Raw genomic sequence first — 21,050 nt, forward strand, 5'->3', positions numbered from 1 at the left:
AGACCCACTCCAATTTGCATACCGCCCCAACAGATCCACAGATGATGCAATCTCTATCGCACTCCACACTGCCCTTTCCCACCTGGACAAGAGGAACACCTACGTGAGAATGCTATTCATTGACTACAGCTCAGCATTCAACACCATAGTGCCCTCTAAGCTCATCACTAAGCTAAGGATCCTGGGACTAAACACCTCCCTCTGCAACTGGATCCTGGACTTCCTGACGGGCCGCCCCCAGGTGGTAAGGGTAGGTAACAACACATCTGCCACACTGATCCTCAACACGGGGGCCCCTCAGGGGTGCGTGCTCAGTCCCCTCCTGTACTCTCTGTTCACCCATGACTGCATGGCCAGGCACGACTCCAACACCATCATTAAGTTTGCCGACGACACAACAGTGGTAGGCCTGATCACCGACAACGATGAGACAGCCTATAGGGGAGGAGGTCAGAGATCTGGCCGTGTGGTGCCAGGACAACAACCTCTCCCTCAACGTGACCAAGACAAAGGAGATGATTGTGGACTACAGGAAAAAAAATAGGACTGAGCACGCCCCATTCTCATCGACGGGGCTGTAGTGGAACAGGTTGAGAGCTTCAAGTTCCTTGGTGTCCACATCACCAACGAACTATCATGGTCCAAACACACCAAGACAGTCGTGAAGAGGGCACGACAAAGCCTATTCCCCCTCAGGAGACTAAAAAGATTTGGCATGGGTCCTCAGATCCTCAAAAAATTCTACAGCTGCACCATCGAGAGCATCCTGACTGGTTGCATCACCGCCTGGTATGGCAACTGCTTGGCCTCCGACCGCAAGGCACTACAGAGGGTAGTGCGTACGGCCCAGTACATCACTGGGGCAAAGCTTCCTGCCATCCAGGACCTCTATACCAGGCGGTGTCAGAGGAAGGCCCTCAAAATTGTCAGACTCCAGCCACCCTAGTCATAGACTGTTCTCTCTGCTACCGCATGGCAAGCGGTACCGGAGTGCCAAGTCTAGGTCCAAGAGACTTCTCAGCAGCTTCTACCCCCAAGCCATAAGACTCCTGAACAGCTAATCATGGCTACCCGGACTATTTGCACTGCCCCCCCACCCCATCCTTTTTACGCTGCTGCTACTCTGTTAAGTATTTATGCATAGTCACTTTAACTCTACCCACATGTACATATTACCTCAACTACCTCAACTAGCCGGTGCCCACGCACATTGACTCTGCAACGGTACCCCCCTGTATATATAGCCTCCCTGCTGTCACTTTGTTTTACTTCTGCTCTTTTTTTTCTCAACACTTTTTTTTGTTGTTGTTTTATTCTTACTTTTTTTGTTTAAAATAAATGCACTGTTGGTTAAGGGCTGTAAGTAAGCATTTCACTGTAATGTCTGCACCTGTTGTATTCGGCGCATGTGACCAATAAAATTTGATTTGATTTGATTTGCACTCAACCCTCTTTTTCTGAATAAATACACAAATGGGTCATTTACATTAGGTGAAAGTGTTACAAATGATGAACTAACAATTCACATCCTGCATTTTTTGGGCTTTGGTCAAATTTATTAAACAGTCATTGATCGGAGTGATACAGATGCTTAATTTTCAGCATTCACCCACTCAAGCATTTAATACATACAAACATAAGGAAAGACATGATATGATACAATAAAAAACAATACATGTTTTATATTTACACCAATAAAGAAATAAAGAAACTGTTGGTAATATACATGCCTCAAATGCAGTGTTATATTAATCATATGAACATTATGAATGACAAATCATGTGGAATGACAGCGCCTCTCCTGTTCTGGATAGTAAATATTTTATATGAATGGGATCCTCCAACTCTGGCTAAAATGTAGAACCTAATTGGATCAGTCATGGAACATTGACCCGTTTCTACTCCCGAGACAGCACTATGGCTGCCATTCAGGGAATTTCACACCTAAAAAATAATAATCTGTCGCATCAACATAAGACAAGGTTTGTGCCATCACTAAGGGGTCATCTATATGAATGAATGGATGAGAATGACTAAAAATCTGAGTTCTCATTTATTAATACATAGAGTAGTATATTCCTTCAAAACAGACAGAGGGCACTGTGGTGTAGAGAAGAATGCAGGGTGTGGTGTAGACTCTAGAGTAGAGTTATGTAGCAAAGTGCTGAGGTATACAGGAGTAAGGCCAGCTGGCCTGTGGAAAAGTAAGGTTATCATTGGCTAATTTGGGCCAGCTGCACATTGGGTTGCCGTTCATATGTCTTGCGAATCGCTTCAATGGTCTCAATGAGGGATTTGAAAGATGGCCTTCTCGCGGGGTCAAAGTCCCAACACTGCTGCATCAACATGTGCACCTGTTGAAAACAAGACATGTTCATTTCCCTAGGTGCATTTGGCCTACAGAAATAATGAAGACTGTGTGAGTGTTTAGCTGTATGCTTTACCTCAGGAGGACAGTCTCGGGGGCAGGGCAACCTATTGTGTTTCTCCAGCAGCTTGATCAGCACCATCACCGTCATCTGACCCTGCACATTCCCCATCATCTGAATGAACTTCTATAAAAAACACATACAAACGCACACGTCACAATAAATACTCACCAAACCACACACTGACTGCATCACTATTATGTAAAGGGTTGGTGGCCTTGATTAAATGGATCATGCAGATTTAGACTGAGCTGGTTGAGAGAGACGGAGGGTGTGGTTTCGTACCGCTGGAGGGCTCTGACGATTGTCACAGTGGGTCAGGACCTCATAGAGTGTCACGCCAAAGGACCAAATGTCTGAAGAGAAGGAAAACTTGCTCTCCTTCAGACACTCAATCGCATACCTGTAGAATTAGTCAAAGGTTACTGTAAGACACCTTTTTAATGCACACATCTGGACTCTAAATTAGCAGCCAAGAGCCCAGCAGGGAAGTAATTGCTCAATGGCTCCAGGACTCACCAGTACACAGGGCTGTCTCCATCCTCACGCACACGGTAGTAAACATCTCCCTCTGGGATGTATTTGGTCAAGCCAAAGTCCCCAATCTTCACCAGATGCTCATTTTCCACCAGTACGTTCCGGGCAGCCAAGTCCCGGTGGATGTATCGCCTGGAGTGCAGGTAATCCATCCCCTTAAAAGGAGAGGAAAAACAGCAGGAGGAGAGATGAGGGAGGCCAAGGCCAAAGAGAGTGGTGGTTAGAGAAGAAAATACAGTACTTTCATCCTTTGCTGTATAAAACAATATTCCAATATTGGATAGCAAATCTTCAAATTGAACCCAAACAGTATACCAGCCATAGAACTAAACAGAACATTAGAAGGAATCTAGATTACGTACAGTGCTATGAAAAAGTATTTGCCCCCTTTCTAATTTTCTCTTCTTTTGCATATTTGTGATACTGAATGTTATCAGATCTTCAAGCAAAACCTAATATTAGATAAAGGGAACATAAGTGAACAAATAACACAACAATTACATATTTATTTCATGAACAAAGTTATGCAACACCCAATTCCCCTGTGTGAAAAAGTAATTGCCCCCTTACACTCAATAACTGGTTGTGCCACCTTTAGCTGCAATGACTCCAACCAAATGCTTCCTGTAGTTGTTGATCAGTCTCTCACGTCGCTGTGGAGGAATTTTGGCCCACTCTTCCATGCAGAACTGCTTTAACTCAGTGACGTGTGGCCCACTCTTCCATGCATGAACTGCTCGTTTCAAGTCCTGCCACAACATCTCAATTGGGATTAGGTCTGGACTTTGACTAGGCCATTCCAAAACGTCCAATTTGTTGATTTTTAGCAATTTTCATGTAGACTTGATTGTGTGTTTTGGATCATTGTCTTGCTGCATGACCCAGCTGCGCTTCAGCTTCAGCTCACAGACGGATGGTCTGACATTCTCCTGTAGAAATCTCTGATACAGAGCAGAATTCATGGTTCCTTCTAGTAAGGCAAGTCGTCCAGGTCCTGAGGCAGCAAAGCATCCCCAAAGCATCACACCACCACCACCATGCTTGACCTTTGGTATGATATTCTTACTGTGGAATGCAGAGTTTGGTTTTCGCCAGGCATTACTGGAACCATGTCGTCCAAAAAGTTATACTTTTGAATAATCTGTCCATAGAACGTTCTTCCAAGAGTCTTGATGATCATCCAGGTGCTTTTTGGCAAACTTGAGTCAACTTTTTGGATGAGATGGGTCCCATTATGCCTGGCGAAAACCAAACACTGCATTCCACAGTAAGAATTGGGTGTTGCATAACTTTGTTTATTAAATAAATATGTAATTGTAGTGTTATTTATTCACTTACGTTCCCTTTATCTAATATTAGGTTTTGGTTGAAGATCTGATAACATTCAGTATCACAAATATGCAAAAGTAGAGAAAATTAGAAAGGGGGCAAATACTTTTTCATAGCACTGTATATCTTTATATTACCAGCCCCCCATGCAGTGCTCTTGTCTCACCTGGCAGATCTGCTGTGCAAAGAGGAGGCTGTGAGCCACGCCCAGGCGGTGTTTGAGTAGGTACTCTCTGAGGCTGCCCAGGGGTAGGTACTCCATAATCAGCTGTACCATCTGCCCTCCTGTGGAGAGACAACAACAAAACAGGCATTTACACTCATACATACAGATGCTACCCTACACATGTTTACTGTATATGTGAACAGATGCTGGAAACCCCCACACATGAACATGTAATACGTAGGAAGGAGCCAAGCAAGAAACGTAATAAACAAGCATTGTATGAAAATGAGACTAATGGTCATATACATCAGGTGGATGACAGACAGGTGAGCTTGACTGGATCACATGCTACTCACCCAGCTCAGAGCAGCAGCCTTTGTACTTGACTATGTTGCTGTGGTAAAGAGACTTGAGGATCTCAATCTCCTTCATCCAGCCTTCATGGAGATGGCTGCCTCCCTCATGCTTCAGGGCCTTCACTGCCACATAGTCCCCTGTCCCGTCGTTGGCTGGGTCATACACATAGAGCATCACCTTCCCAAAGTGACCCTGGAGACAGAGAGAGAGCACAAAGCATTCTCTCAGTTAGAGGGAGGCCAGGGAATACTGTTTTACATAAAGCTAGTAGATCACAAAGTACAACAGAAGAAGGTTTATAAGAGTCATGTTGTTCTGCGGGGAAATTAACTCACCTCTCCTAAGTCCCGGATCTTTTTCAAGTAGCGTTTTAGGAAAACGTTCGGGTCAAAGTCCGGGAGAGACTCCAGGGGGGATATGTCAGGATCTGATCAGAAACCAGGACAGCAATATTAAAGCAACAGTAATCAATCACTAAAATGTGGTCAATCTAAAGACAGAAGAGGAAACTGAATAAAAGGAGAGGACATACTCTTGATCTGTAGCTCAGTGAGCTCTCGAAGCACAGTGCGGAAGGACGGCCTCTCCCGGGGTTCGTAGGTCAAACACATGCTAATGAAGCTGGCCAGTTCCTGTGACGAGGGCTCGGTGAGGCGACTCCGCGTCTCGTAGAAACGCTCTTTCTGTTGGCAGGAGAGAGGTCAGGGGTCAGCATGAATCACAGGCATGGCAAGAGGATGGCAGATAAATTAGTTATGATTAGAGGAGGAGAATTGGAGGGCAGTGATGATAGGGCTGTAGGTACCTCAGTGAGTGTGCTGCCACTCATGGGCAAATCTCCATTGTTGCAGATCTCCAGCAGTGTGGCACCAAAGCTCCACTGGTCGGCAGCGCGGCCGATGGGGGCACCGCTTGGCACACACTCCGGGGCGATCCATGGGATTCGCTCGACACGCTCTGTAGAGCACACAGACAGCCTAACTCAGACCAGGCTCGGCTATATAATACCACTACATTCTGTAGCTACATGAATCACATGGTCTCACAGCACAAACAACATGACCTCTAAAGCCTTCGTGCAAAGTGTCAATATGATGACAAGTGCAAGACAACAGGAAATGGGCCTCACAGCAACCAGGAAGTGATTTGCGCAGGGCTTCCTGTGACTCAATCTGATCTAAAAGAATGAAGAGCAAGCAAAACCACCAGAGACGGAAATCAAGAGTAGCCAAAATAAAATAACTCACTGTGGAGAGATTCTCTTTGTCATGTAGTGTTGCCCAACATGGAAGTGGTAGGAACTAACTGTTTTATTGGTCAGGTAGGAACTAACCTTCTCTGGACAGCACGTTGAGGGCGATGCCTGGATCGCTCAGCTTGATGAAGGGAAAGGTGCCCTGCTCCAGACCACGGCGAGCCACCAGAATGTTTTTGGCACAGACGTTACCATGTACCAGTCGTTTAGTCTCCTGCAGTAACCAGGTGGTAGGGGTTACAACATACAGTACATTAAGGACACTCAACAGTGGGAGATAAGGGTTGGCAATAAATTAACTATAGACACAAGGGTTTGGAGTTTGAAATGGAGGGGCTATCACAGAAGACAGGATACCCCAACACCCTAAAATATAATTGTTTCATATAATGAGTTAGGAATAATGGTAGTTTTTTGTGATGTGAGGGTATCAGGCTGACTTACAAGGTAGCTCAAGGCACTGGCCAGCTGTTTGGCTACAGTAAATTTCCACTGAGGAGTGACCAGCGCCCTTTCCCTTCGCAGGAACACATCCAGAGGCCCAAACTCCACAAACTCCTCCACCATGATGTCTGCAGACAGGTCAAAGACAAGAATTATTATCAAGGATCACACCACTTACTGTTACAGATGACCGTAACGTCAATGTATTGAGTCTAATTAAAGGGCTATGGTTTGGCTGAGAGTCGGGCTTGTGGTTGTACTGTACACCAGTACAGTTGCCTTGTAATTCAAACAACCAATACAATTCACCTTCTGAGAGGGAAGTGTCAGCGCTGAAGAAGGAAGTTGCACAGCTGAATGAGGAAGTGTGAGGTTGAGTAGTGGCATGGTGACTTACTCTCAGATCCTTTGACAGACACTCCGTGTACAAAGACCAGGTGACTGTGAGATACTTGGCTCATCAGACTGGCTGTTTCAAAGAACGCCTACGAGAGGACAGGAAAGAGGAAGGACATTGTAAACAAAGGTTCACATTCAACAGAGTTGAATTGGTGAAAACGGTAGTTTAGAAACAACAAGGTCCATAAGAAACCGTTGCGTGATAGTGGCAAACTGAATTGGAACGTGGGATGGTGTTATCGCAGAGCTAAAGCCCAGGCATTATTTGACAGAGCTAAAGTCTTCAGGTCTCAGGTAAGGTTACTCATCACGCGATAAATGCTTATAAGAGGATAATGAGCTGGCAATGATACAGTAATGGTAACTCACTAATGCTATGTCCTTGTGGCTCTGGTCCAAGATCTTAAGAACCACTCGGATCCCTTTGCAATCAGTAAGGTTGTTGTTCCACTTGTCCTCCTCATCCTCATCCTCCGCTCCGCCCCACACCAACAGAATGCCCGAGTATATGTTGGTCCTGGTCCCACGGCCCAGATGCTGCTCCTGAGCACAGGGACAAACAGACATACAGACATTTTAGAAGTACTGGGTACAAACTGGACAAAGATAGAGAAGTGCATCAGTGTTCAGTAGGGAAAAATGTCTTGAAATTAAGTGAAACTGGGAGGTACCGTTGCAAATTGTTTCGCTACGGTGTGCCCTACTGAATATAACCCAGGTGAAACATACACAAAGGAGGGCAGAGAGATATATAGAAGAGAAGAATGCTCTCTCTCTCTCACCTGGGTGATCTCCTTTTCTTTGATCTGATGGAACCTCAGCTGAGTCAGACAGAGGGCCACAGAGTCAGGCTGAACACACTGGTCCGCACCCTGCCTCATCACCAAGAGGTTGGACAGTTCTACAGCACACACAAACACTCGTTCAAATACAGTACAGGAAAACATGGACACACAATACAACACTCCCTTACAGAATAACATCTCTGTACATATGTTGAGCTGTTTTAAGTTAGCACAGCACCAATGCACATCTATAAAACACACATCACACAAAAACTAACCTGCAGGTCGGGGTAGGCAGCATTTCTTCACAGTGAAATTGTCTGTGCCAGACTTGAGCACAAAGGTCTTGAGGCTGTCGGTGAGCTCCTTGACAGTGGAGAACTCTCGGTCCCAGCCTTCCAGAGAAAACACTGAACCCCTCTGCAGGATCCTGAACTGCTTGTGGATTGCAGCTTGTCCATTCTATAGGAGGCCAGCAAAGACACACACATGCATCCAAATATATAACTTCTAATGACATTGTATTGCTTTTATATTTTTTTACCCTACATTTGCCATGTTCCCCATCCTTCAGGGTTTGATGTGGAGGCACTTTTACCTGACTCTTGTTTAGAACAGCTAATATGATGCGGTGGTAGTCGAGGACGCTCCAGCGCACAAGAAAGGCTCCCTCTTCAACTGCTTCCTTCCTCAGTCTCTGCAGCACAAAGTCATCACTGAAAAAGACAGTCAGAATTGTAGTGGGAGCCAGGGCAGTGTGTGTATGTGTGTGTGTGTGTGTGTGTTACTCACTTCATTGGTCCATGGAGGCCATTGGTGGCACTGAGCACTACTCTGGGCGGAGCCACCTCGTGACACAGGTAGTGGTGTGCGTCTGCAGTGAGCCGGAAGTACCCGTCCAGGAGAGAGACGAAAGACAGAGCCTCCAGGCTGGACATCATTTCAACCTCCTACACACATATAAACATATCATCCCCAGAAAACACCACCTACACACATTTCACAGTCAGATACCCCGCTTCCATATAGACATACATCATATAGTAAGATGCAACTTCACACACACACCCAAACCTAACTTGAGATCTGAACACTTGACTCAGGATTTTGTATAAATCTTGAGTTACGTGTGTATATTTCAAGATAAAATTGGGGCCCAACAGAAAGCAGTTGAGAGGCAGGTGCTCTAACCATAGAGAAGTTGTCCTGTTTAATGATGCTGACGTTGGCTCCAGTGATGGCGATGTGGGAGATTTCAGGGAAGTCGCAGAAAGACGTCCATGTGTCGAAGGATTTGGGTTCTTGCTGGAGGAGCGATTGCTTCACACTTTTCCGATTCCCTAAGTAATCATTCCCAAAGTAACTGTTGGCCTGAGCCTAGAATGGATAGACAAAGTTACAGAACATCCCAAAGAAGGCATACTACGAGAAACACACAAAGGCAAAACTCACAGTTCTAATTAGAAGTCAAAAGAGCCTGATAGACATCCAATGGGACAGACAGACATACCTTCTGCACTGTGATCTTCCTCCACTGAATCCCCTTGGTACCAGACACCATGACTTCATGCGTGGCCTGAGGGCCAAAGTTCTCAGGGTCAGAGGCCCCGTGGGCGTGGCTGGTGGTGAGGTAGGAGCCGCTCCCATCCTGCCTCAGCTCCAGGTGGGCCGCGAGGAAGGTCTCAGTGCCGAAGTGGGGGGCTAGGTGCTCCAGAGTAGACAGGTATTTATACATGACCTCCTGGGAGCCCAGGCGTCCTACGTCCACAGTGTGCTCCTGGAAGTTCCTCACAAAGTCAGCAAACACACGCCGGATACGGATCTTGGTCAGGAAGTTGTCCCTCGCTATGTGTTTGGAGAAGGATCTCGGAATGCAGCGCAGGAAGCTACAGTATGGCAAGGGGAATATGGAAGTAATACAAAACATTAAGGCTGCGTTTGTAATGGAACTAGATTCCCTATATAGTGCACTACTTTTGATAGTGAATAAGGTGACATTTTGAACACAGCCTCAGTAATGTCTGAAACCTTGTAATGTCTGAAACCTTGTCAAAGCCCTTCCTGAAGCAATGCACCCATCCACTCTGACTCATGGCTTACCTGACGGACTTGGCCACTTCCTGTAGCGTGCAGCCTGAGTGCAGGGCCTGGTGAGAGAGGTGCAGCACAGCCATCCCCAGACTCTCATTCTTAAAGCGACTCAATTCTTCCTTTCCCTGAGCATCCTCCATCGGCACGACATCATTCACAAAATCAAACTTTGCCTAAGAGAAACAAAAAGGAAATTACTTATTACTTTTTCTTACACATGTTTACAATATGAAAATGTAAGTGTGACACAGGATTGTTATGTGAATGTACACTTCCACAGGAATATATGAATACAAACACATTTGGGATAAACCACGCCTCATTCTGAAACTCACCTGGGAGAAGAGGTATTCCAGGGAGGGCATTTCTAGTAGAGGTGAACCCTCGTGCCCTGTCCCTGACTGTGGGTCATATCGCAGCACTGACGGCTCCTTCTCACTCAACCCATGCCAATTCCGAAAGTAAAACCTGGGAATAGAAAGAGAAAATCCCCTATAGAAATATGCCTGTACGTAAAAGCATACAGTGCATAGTCTCCCCATACAGACCGATACTAACACTCTTTCACACACACACACACACTATAAAAACGGTTGGCTGGTATGCCCTCGCCCGTCTGAGCGGTCAGCTGTGAATGCTCTCACCTGCTAGTACAATTATGCTGACTGGGATTTGGGTCCGGTGAGAACAATGCTGATGCTTCTCTTTTCAGGGTTTTTATTTCCTTTTCATTACATTTCATTTCAGTCATTTAGCAGACGCTCTTATCCAGAGCGACTTACAGTAGTGAGTGCACACATTTTTAATTCCGGTCCCCAGTGGGAATCGAACACACAACCCTGGCGTTGCAAGCGCCATGCTCTACTAACTGAGCCACACACGACTACTTAGTTACTTTACACCACTGCCAATTGTATTTCCCGTTCACACCATAGTAACAATTATAGATAAAGAGAGAAACACACATTAAGCACACACCCACTTTTGGTAATATAACATGAATCTTGACTGGGAGTGAATCTTGGTGGAATAGTACTTGTGTTACTCCAAATGATTTGTGGTTATTTCGCAATGCACGCACCACATTCAGGTTACTGTCCACAATAAAAATAGTCATCAGAAATATGCGTCTTCTTTCTTCGGACAACGATAACACTCTGACCTGAGTGGGTGGGTGCAGTGTCCAGATGCGCCTTTCCAATCGCTCTGATTGGTTGGGAATGGCAGGGCCATGATGGGTGAGGGATAACGAAGGTATGCTGAACAGCCAAACTAACGGGACTCAAGGGAAACTGAAGGGACTGTGGGAAATGTAGGTAGAGAGGAGGGGAGCAGGACAGCCTTTTTTACACACACACACACACACACACACACACACACACACACACTAACTAACCTCATGCGATAATGGAGTGTCAGGCTTGTCTTCTCTTCTGGGTTGAAGAAATGGTTTGGACTGTACCAGCAGTGGGATTCAGGGTCATATAGGGAAAACAGAACATGGCACAGTGGAGTGATACCTAGGGGGGACAGATATGTAGGTTACACACACCTTGGATAAACCCTTTCAATGACATAAAGTGCATTCGGAAAGTATTCAGACTCCTTTCCGTATTTTGTTACTTTATAGCCTTATTCTAAAGTGGATTAAATAGTTTATTTTCCTCATCAATCTACACACAATACCCCATAATGACAAAGTGAAAACAGGTTTTTAAACATTTTTGCTAATGTAAAAACCCCCAGAAATACCTAATTTACATAAGTATTCATACCCTTTTCTATGAGACTCGAAAATTGAGCTCAGGTGCATCTTGTTTCCATTGATCATCCTTGAGATGTTTCTACAACTTGATTGGAGTCCACATGTGGTAAATTCATAAGGGCCTTGGTCAGGGAGGTGACCAAGAACCCGATGGTCACTCTGACAGAGCTCGAGTTCCTCTATGGAAATGGGAGAACTTTCCAGAAGGATAACCATCTCTTCAGCACCAATCAGGCCTTTATGGTAGAGTGGCCAGACGGAAGCCACTCCTCAGTAAAAGGCACGTCAACCCGCTTGGAGTTTGCCAAAAGGCACCTAAAGGACTCTCAGACCATGAGAAACAAGATTCTCTGTTCTGATGAAACCAAAATTGAACTCTTTGGCCTGAATGCCAAGTGTCACGTCTGGAGGAAACCAGGCACCGCTCATTACCTGGCCAATAACATCCCTACGGTGAAGCATGGTGGTGGCAGCATCATGCTTTGGGGATGTTTTTCAGCGGCAGAGACTGGGAGACTAGTCAGGATCGACGGAAAGATGAACGGAGCAAAGTACAGAGAGATCCTTGATGAAAACCTGCTCCAGAGTGCTCAGGACCTCCGACTGGGTTGAAGGTTAATCTTCCAACAGGACAACGACTCTAAGCACACAGCCAAGACAACGCAGGAGTGGCTTCAGGACAAGTCTCTGAATGTCCTTGAGTGGCCCATCCAGAGCCCGGACCTGAACCCGATCGAACATCTCTGGAGAGACCTGAAAATAGCTGTTCAGCAACGCTCCCCATCCAACCTGACAGAGCTTGAGAGGATCTGCAGAGAAGAATACAGGTGTGCCAAGCCTGTAGCATCATACCCAAGAAGACTTGAGGCTGTAATCGCTGCCAAAAGGTGCTTCAACAAAGTAAAGAGTCTGAATCCTTATGTAAATGTGATATTTCCGTTTTTTTTATTTGTAATACATTTGCAAACATTTCTCAAAACCTGTTTTTGATTTGTCATTATGGGGTATTGTGTGTAGATTGATGAAGAAAATAAACTATTTAAATCATTTTAGAATAAGGCTGAACGTAACAAAATGTGGAAAAAGTGAAGGGTTCTGAATACATTCCGAATGCACTGTGCAACCCAGATGCCTGGGGTCATCAACCCACACACACCCTTATGTACCAGGCTGCCAATGTCCTCAAACATGAGGAAACAGAACACCACACAGCTAACCTGAGAGCCCTAAATTCCTTCTCAATACTCGCACAAAATATTGTATCTGTTTCATTAGAAAAATAAATGGCACTTGCTCTTACCCACAGTCTGTGCTGCAGAGATAGAAAGCTCCTCGGCTGTCACCTTGCCCTCTGTGTGGGTCAGATAGCGCTCCCCTCCCTTGGTCCAGAACAGATAGACATGGAAGCCTGGTCCCTGAGGAGGCTCACACTGGCCTGTGGATGACCTTGTCCTCTTGGAGCGGCCACTTCGAGACATCGTGGACCAGGCTGGGTCACTACACCTGTCACAGGTTGGAAGTAAGAGAAAGGTATTTCACTGTAATCTAGCACTTACCACAAACAGTAATCCAATACAGTGTCTTGCAGTGCAGAATCACTCATTGAAAAGGAAAGTAGATAACAATGAAAGACATATGTTTTATACTTTATACATGGGTTTTGTTTATATAAAAAACGTATTGAAATTACAATGAATTCTGGCATCTCATTAAAAAACATAGCCTTATTGTAGCAAGTAAGCACATCTGGATCAAATAGATTTGTTACCATGTAATTTATCAGCAACATTACCATATTCGGAGAATATTTTCTAGTAAGGCCTTCCGGGTATTGTAAAGACGCAATTGAAACGATAACATGACATGAAAATCTGGATATGATTTATCCAATGTTTCCACAATTTATTCTCACCAATACATGAATCACTGTGTCATCGAACTGATTTCTCACGGATATAGTGGTATATAGCCTACCGTGTACTGTAAACAATTGTAAGCCAGAGACATAAAGCCCACTTCCTATGCTTTATCCGCCAATGCTGGAATAAACAAGGGGATTTGTAAATTGTACTGCACATTTGTCAAACTATAGGTTTCTTACCATTTAGTTGCGTCTCTAAAACGTGTAGTTAGAAAACCCAATGCAGGTTGAACCGAAGTCCAGTCTTCGTATGATTTCCTAATGCGTATTTCCCCTACTCCCACGTAATCCCGTGAAGCGCATAGATAGAGAAATCAGCTACGAGACGAAAACACTGAAAGCCACGTTTGGCCACCCCCATTGAACCAGCTGTACTACAGTTGGCTTGTGGGATAGATGTTGCACTTAGCATTATTATGCAATGGAAGACAGGTGAAACGATCTTACAATGTTTCAAATAAATCAAAATTCAAGAACACCCTATACTGACTCATGTACACCACATCAGTGTTATTTTTAATAGCAAATACTAATAAAAGTGATTCTCCCATCAACGTAAAAGGTGATGTGAGGCGACACCTGCTGGTCAAGTGAAGGAGAAACCAATTAGCAAAAAGGTCGTAAGGGGCCAGTACACCGCAATTCAAAATATGTCACATTTTGATATGATCCCATTTCAATCTCAGGTACTAGGCTATACCAAAAGAGTATGCATTACATACCATCACGTTACAGCACTATGTATAATTCTATCACATCAAGAACTCAAATCCTGCCGTGCCTATCCCTATACATGCAGAACCTGTAGTGAGACTATTGAATAAAAAAGAGAAACAATGTTCCCCAGCAACTGAAAGCACACAAATACAAGGTAGACAACAGATTGGCTGGCTAACACACACACACAAACACACAGTGTACAGGCAGACACACACACAAAGAGACTATGTACAGGCACACACAAGTTTAAGAATACAGCTTTACTAATAAGGCCCAAGCAATAATTATGTTTAAAAAAAGAAAAGCATTCAGCAAGTGATATTGGTGTGATATTGTTGTCCACAAAGAGTGGACATCACCACAGAGAGGTTACATTGTTCCAAAGCGTTAAGGACAAATTCATGACAAAACATTGGGAGTAGCAATAGAAGTAATGACTACATAGATGAAAATATCATCATCGTAAAGTCAATTAATGTCAATCATTCTATCTTCTGTTCGCCCATCTCCTTATTCAGCTCTTCATAAGTAGCGTCTTCCTCCTTGTCGTCTCCCTCGTCTGCCCGTGAGTTAGGGACCCAGAGGCCAGAGTCAATGCATCTCTTCATGTGGACCTTAGCCTCCTGAGGGGTGGGAACAACAACATTCAGAGCACCAGTTTATAACAACTCCAGGAGGTTTTATGTCACTATTGAGTGTGCCTTTACATTTGTAGTACAATGTATGTTGTCATATGCTTGCCCCGAGCATGTGGAAGACAATATAACAAAAGAAACACAGCAATGGATTTGGTTTTGTAACCTACCGTTGGGTCCAGCTTAGTGATGACAGTCTGCAACATGGCAATGTCCTTCTCGTCAAAACATTTCTGCATCTCCTACAAACAGGACAAAATAAATGGCTTCTTTAACTTGCAAAACCAAAAACAGAGGTAGGGATGATGATTATGATGTAAGGATGGTGCTAAATGAAGGAGGAGGTGCAGCAGTAGATGTCCTGTACCTCAGGTAGGGACTCATACACCTCGGCAGGGTCCAGTCCTCCGGGCCCCAGGCGTTTCTGTCTCTCCTCCTCTTCGTACTCCTTCATGGCCCTCTCGATGCGGATCTTGGCCCTGCCGCGCACCCTCTCCTTAAAGGACTCCAGCTCATCGTTGAAGGCATCCTGATACTGCTGATCTGCAGTCTGAGAGAGGGAAATGTAACCGTTGTTGGTCTATATGCTTTGCTATTGAGTGCAAGTGGGAAATGTATTACCTTTACACACAGACACACTTAGTCACAACCAAACAAACCTTTATCTTGGCGAAGAACTGACGGAAGCAGCCGCGGGGATCCACCTTTAGGCTCTTAGCCAGCTCCAGGATGAACTGCATCACTATGGTCTGGTGGGCCACCTGCTCCATCAGAGCTTTCTTCTACAGGGGGAAAACATCAACAGGACACTGACGTTAAGCCTTGTGTATGCTCATCTGTATCAAGAACAGGCAACTGCATGTGTACTTCGTACTGAGGCATTTTTGGGCAAATAAAGAGGATCAGACGATCACTTACTGACCTACTTCATAACCTTCTCTACACCAGGATTATGCACCAAACGTAAGAAAATTTACTGAAACAGGGAAGGACTACCTGGACTTGTCCAACAAGAAACACTATAGCTTTGTTTCAAAACGTTTTGCTACCTTGTGCCCTACTGAACATGACCCTGATGAGTGTCCTCAGGGGGAATGTATAGTGGATGAAAGCCCTAATGGGTTATTAGTGGTGAGGTTTGTAGTATTACGGTCCTGCTCTCACCTCCTCCACCTCCAGGTCAATGCACATGATGACTAGGTAGTTGGCCGTCTCCTCACACACCAGGTGAGGGTTGTCTGATAGGTACTTCTGGCTGTCGTCCCAGCGTTTCATCATACCTGACAACACAGACAACAGAGAACATGGCCATGACAACACCTCACAAAGAACGGGGACAACAAAGAATGGGGACAACAAAGAATGGGGTAATGACTCTCACCAAAGTGTTTGATCTCTTTCTCATACTTCTCCACAAAGGTCTTGTGTTTCTGCTCTTTCTGCTCCTCGGTCTCCTCCTTCACATCTGGCTTAACGTTCATAACGCTCTAGGAGAGACAGAGAGAAGGACAGAGAGAGTGTGAGTGGGGTAAGTCAAGTGGCATCAGCAAATAACCATCACCTGCAGCCAGGGAGCACCAGTGGTTCCACACACTAAACCCACCTTGCTGAAGCCCTCCTTGCAGAGTGTGTCCACGTTCCATGGCATCTTCTTCTCTTCCCGCCGGTGGTCCTCCAGTTTCTTCTCCCAGTCTCGCTCCTCCTTCTTCAGCCTCTTCTCCTCGGCCTGTGCCTTGCTCAGCTCGGCTTTGGCATCGTCTGTGGCTGAACTGGACAGATTCTTTGTCTTCTTCTGTGCTTCAGTCAACTTGCGCTTAGATTCAGCCAGCCCCTTCTCCAGGTCCTCACCAGCCTTTATGAACTGCTCCATTCTTTCCACACGCGCCTAGTAGATGGTGGGGAGAGGGGTCAGGACAAAGGGACCTCATCGAGGATAACTAGCTATACAACACATAACGCCAAATGTTGTGACAAACGTTATGTAAACTTTCCATTGCGTTTATCAGCGATAGCAGGCTGTTTACATAACGTAGCTAGCTATTTGCTAGCTACATCATCTGCAAACCTAGCAAGCTAGCTAATAATGTGATAACTAGCTAACTTACAGAGACCAAGTAACGTTAGCTATCAAATGCATCACTCTAATCGACATAACGTTACCTCGTGTCTCCATTTGAAAAGGCTGGGTGTATCGATGTTTGGATGCGTGTCATCTTCATCATCTGAAACCTCAATGTGGTCCCACACGCTGTAGTCTGTCCTACTTGTCATTCTAGCTACCTAGCTAGCAGGCTAAAAATTTGCTTGCAGCAAGAGCACGTTAACGTGATAATAACAGATGTGAGTCTAATGATAGCCAATTACAACGTAACTAGCTAACTTCAAACCTTGTTAGAAATTATATCGGTAGCTAATATATTTACTATTGCTGAACAACAATGTAGCGCTAGCTAAGGAGGAAACCCTGGAAGTTTCCGTTCAGACGTCTTCCACGTCTCTACGTAAACTCGTCATTGAAGAACGTCAAGGCAAACGCATGTGGGTGAGGCATAAGTATTTTATCATTTAAAAGAAATATAAATATTATTTTGTAGATATAATAATAATAGCCTACCATCATTGATAATAATAAAACCAACTGGCCATAGACATTTACATTTGTCATTTTATTAGTGTTATTATGACACGTAAAAAAGAGAGAAAGAACATTAACAACAATGTAGATTTCCAAAATAAAGTTAATGGATAGCTTATTCATGGAGTGTATAACTATTCACACTACCTCGCGTTCTAGGGTTCTCCACACTGAAAGTGAACCGTATACCCTACATATATATTTAAACACATCAAAGTATACGTTATGTTGCAATAACAACAAGAATCAATCATAACACAATAATATGCTACTATAAACTACTACATGACCAAAGTCTTTAAAAATGTAAGGCGATTCTTCTTTTTCTATGTGATGGTCTGGCTGACATTGATGACGCTCTCTGACACCTGTAACAAAACAGTGCAATTGATATTAGAGACAGACAATATCTTCCCTCTGCTAATCCCCCAAATGTTGACTTTTGTTTTTTAAAGCCAACACTCCACTGCGGGGAAAAGTCACATCAAATCAAATTGTATTTGTCACATGCACCGAATACAACAGGTGTAGACCTTACAGTGAAATGCTTACTTACAAGCCCTTAACCAACAATACAGTTTTAAGAAAGAATACCTAAAAAAAAAATACTAAAAAATAGAAAAAAATAAAAGTAACAAATATTTAAAGAGCAGCAGTAAAATAACAATAGCGAGGCTATATACAGGGGGTACTGGCACAGAGTCAATGTGCGGGGGCACCAGTTAGTCGAGGTAATTGAGGTAAGATGTACATGTAGGTAGAGTTATTAAAGTGACATACCTCCAATGTGGCCCTTTGTACCTTCAAGAGACTCCTCACATTACATACCTTAGAAAAATCAAATAAGAACAATGGCTTCTATAACAAGTGTGATGGGAAGGAGTGCTAGCTCAGTCCACTAAATGTTTGCATTTAACAATGCTCCCTTCATTGTGTCCTCCTACCTTAAGACTTAGTCTTGATGATGAACTGCTTACTCTTCTTGCCAATCTTATTAGAGGAAATGCAGGTGTAGGTCCCTGGGAGCAAGGTGGAGGAGGTAAGAACAGGTTGGTCGTCCATCTTCTCTTTGGGATCTGAAGACTGCCAGCTGTACACAGGACTGGGGCTTCCTGTAGCCGTGCAGTTTAATGTGATTTCATCCCCCACTCCAATGTGCAGGGTCTCAGCCTCAGGACTGAGGAAGGATGGGGGGTCTGAGAAAATAAGTAGAAGGGAAAGGGATGGATATTGCAAATAAACAAATACACAAACACAATTGTATTACATTGTTTCTCATGAAACTATTAATGGTTGGGTTGAGTGGATAGACTCACAGTTCACAGAGACGTTGAGAGGCTCTGATGTCACTGAAGGAGACGGTTGTGGTCCCTCTGGTCCCAAGTCCAACTGAGCCACACACTTGTACTGAGCTCCGTTATCAGCTTTGGTTGGGGTGATCAGGAGGATGGAGGATACTTGGACAGGGGAGGCAGGGGTCAGGTCAGAGAAAGAGTGGTTGTAAACTTCAGTCTGCCCTCTGTACCACCTCAGGGTGAGGTACTGAACGGGGGCGATGTTCTGGACATCACAGAGCAGCTGGTACTCTTTCCCCTCCGACATGGGACCAGTGTGGTTCGCTGAGCTGATAGTGACGCTGTCTGGAGTCTCTGTGAAAGATCAGCTGGTTAGTGTGTCAAGCACAACATGTACATGTAGTAGCAGTCGCCACAAACATAATGAATCATTATGAAATATGGTCTGATGCATGTACAGCACCCATGCTCTGCCTTTAAGGCAGCTTTATTTAGGCCAGGTTGACTCACTGTAAAGGATGAGGTTGAGTTTCTCCTCACACTGTCTGGGTGCAGTGAAGAAGACTCCATAGCAGATAGGCTCCTCGATCCAGTCGATCAGACTGTCCACCTTCCATTGGACAGCACGGTCCTGTTGGGTGTGTGCTGACCCGATGGCTGACTCCCAGCCTAGGACACGCACCGGGCGAGACGCCTCACAGCTGACAGACACAGGCTCCCCAAACCCCACCACCACCCTGGAGGGTTTCATCTCCAGAGAGCATCCTTCACTTGACACTGAGACATGGACAATATCATCATCACCATCATCATCATTATTACATCGTCTTCATCAGCATCATCATCGTTGTCACAATCTTTTTCATCATCATCATGATCATCTCATAATAAAATTAGAAAGTTATATTATTGCTGGCCTATCCACAACATTCATATTTGTTCAATAAAATAACATTTACAGATACAAAGATAATGTTGCTTGCAGTGATTTGATTGTGTGACTTTAGCAGGTGTTTATGTTCGGTTTGTATCACTGTGGATATAAGATTGGGTGGGATGCAGGTTCCACTTTGCCATCATCTCTGGGGTGCACGTTTAATTTCAGTGGACAAAGCACAGGTAAATAATTCACACACTCATATATGCAATATTATATAAGAGTATTTTGCCAAAGAGCTTTAAAACAATTTATGACCAATTCTATTACCAAAAACGTCTTCAAACTACAAACTCGTTGATACAAAGTCCTCTACTGCAGATGTCCCATTATCCTCGACTCCAAATAAAAGCATTGCACAACACAGAGAATAAGCTAATCTTATGAATAATAAAATGTTGTCTCTTACAACATCTTACCAGTGCAGAACATGCAAAAGGTTAGGATCCATTTTAGAAAGTAGTTTTCCATCTTTTTGCAGACTTTGCTGAGGTCCACTATGGTCGGAGTTGAAAGGCGAGTGGAATTCCGACTTGGTCCTGCTTGGCAACTCCAAAGTGAACTGTGATTACAAACAAAAGCCCTCCCTCACCAAACGAGGGCTCTCATACCGTAGTCTGTGTCTGACTGCAGGGCCCCGAGGGGGAGAAGAGGGGGCTAAGGAAGTTTGACAGACATCAAGGCCTGACCTCCTCAATGGTAACTCATTAGGCCTACATCCCACAGGGGAAATTCTTCCTTTATTCATCTATTTGTGATTTAGTTAGAATCTGTATTTTCATGTTCAATGAGAGTTGATATGTCAGACCCATTATATATTTCACCCCAAAATGTATTCCTACTCCTAGAATCTCAGCCTAGATCTTCTGTAGTTCTGTTCGCTGTCATGTATTGTTACAGCAGCACAACCCCAAGCTATTCAGATGACATCTCTTTTCTGTTTTTAGAAAATGCCCATATAAAATTCCATGACTTCAGAAGGGTGCTACAGTTACAATTTTCAGTTATTTTATCTGAAATTAAACCCCAATGACCTGTGTTAACTTGCCTGAAACTAAACAGTTCCTGGGTGACTGTGGTTTGATATACATAAGTGGTTTGAGAGAACTCACACTGCAGTTTTACTATTTTCTGCAGGCATGTTTGATTCCCATACGCGCGCTGCTTGGAGACCCCATGCTTTGTCAAGACTCAGCAGGTTTGATTGTTGGACTTGAGTTGTCCGGCATGTAGTGTGTAGGCCTCACACTGTGATCAGAATGTACCACCACTGCACAACAGCACCGGCCGTGAGTGGGGTGCCAGAAACATTGCTCAGTAATTGGATGCTTATTGGGTGTATTTATAGAA

At 44.4% G+C, this 21,050-nt stretch overlaps 3 protein-coding genes across 3 annotated transcripts; all 3 read right to left on the reverse strand.

Moving 5' to 3' along the window:
• Window positions 1–1,532: 1,532 nt before the first annotated feature.
• LOC121550849 (non-receptor tyrosine-protein kinase TYK2-like) lies at window positions 1,533–14,344 on the reverse strand. The gene is made up of 24 exons (XM_041863239.2): window positions 13,659–14,344; window positions 12,858–13,060; window positions 11,189–11,312; window positions 10,128–10,260; window positions 9,802–9,965; window positions 9,212–9,587; window positions 8,893–9,078; window positions 8,494–8,651; window positions 8,300–8,417; window positions 7,980–8,163; window positions 7,699–7,817; window positions 7,286–7,459; window positions 6,915–7,002; window positions 6,518–6,645; window positions 6,152–6,287; window positions 5,624–5,775; window positions 5,351–5,501; window positions 5,154–5,245; window positions 4,818–5,010; window positions 4,462–4,580; window positions 2,949–3,121; window positions 2,715–2,832; window positions 2,445–2,555; window positions 1,533–2,354 (listed from the first exon to the last, which is right to left on the reverse strand). The coding sequence occupies exons 2-24, from the start codon at window positions 13,033–13,035 to the stop codon at window positions 2,214–2,216; spliced, it is 3,516 nt and encodes a 1,171-aa protein (XP_041719173.2). The 5' UTR covers window positions 13,036–13,060; window positions 13,659–14,344; the 3' UTR covers window positions 1,533–2,213.
• A 95-nt stretch (window positions 14,345–14,439) lies between these two features.
• LOC121550850 (hsp90 co-chaperone Cdc37-like) lies at window positions 14,440–17,334 on the reverse strand. The gene is made up of 8 exons (XM_041863240.2): window positions 16,994–17,334; window positions 16,437–16,718; window positions 16,215–16,320; window positions 15,998–16,113; window positions 15,493–15,615; window positions 15,201–15,383; window positions 15,004–15,075; window positions 14,440–14,821 (listed from the first exon to the last, which is right to left on the reverse strand). Exons 1-8 carry the CDS (start codon window positions 17,102–17,104, stop codon window positions 14,681–14,683), a joined length of 1,134 nt encoding a protein of 377 aa, XP_041719174.2. The 5' UTR covers window positions 17,105–17,334; the 3' UTR covers window positions 14,440–14,680.
• A 146-nt stretch (window positions 17,335–17,480) lies between these two features.
• On the reverse strand, window positions 17,481–20,329 carry LOC121550852 (hemicentin-2). The gene is made up of 6 exons (XM_041863243.2): window positions 20,120–20,329; window positions 19,274–19,540; window positions 18,785–19,117; window positions 18,413–18,664; window positions 18,249–18,296; window positions 17,481–17,836 (listed from the first exon to the last, which is right to left on the reverse strand). Exons 1-4 carry the CDS (start codon window positions 20,169–20,171, stop codon window positions 18,414–18,416), a joined length of 903 nt encoding a protein of 300 aa, XP_041719177.1. The 5' UTR covers window positions 20,172–20,329; the 3' UTR covers window positions 17,481–17,836; window positions 18,249–18,296; window position 18,413.
• Between the last annotated feature and the right edge of the window lie 721 nt (window positions 20,330–21,050).

This window comes from Coregonus clupeaformis, chromosome 7, assembly GCF_020615455.1.
Source record: "Coregonus clupeaformis isolate EN_2021a chromosome 7, ASM2061545v1, whole genome shotgun sequence".
NCBI classification, from domain to species: domain Eukaryota; kingdom Metazoa; phylum Chordata; class Actinopteri; order Salmoniformes; family Salmonidae; genus Coregonus; species Coregonus clupeaformis.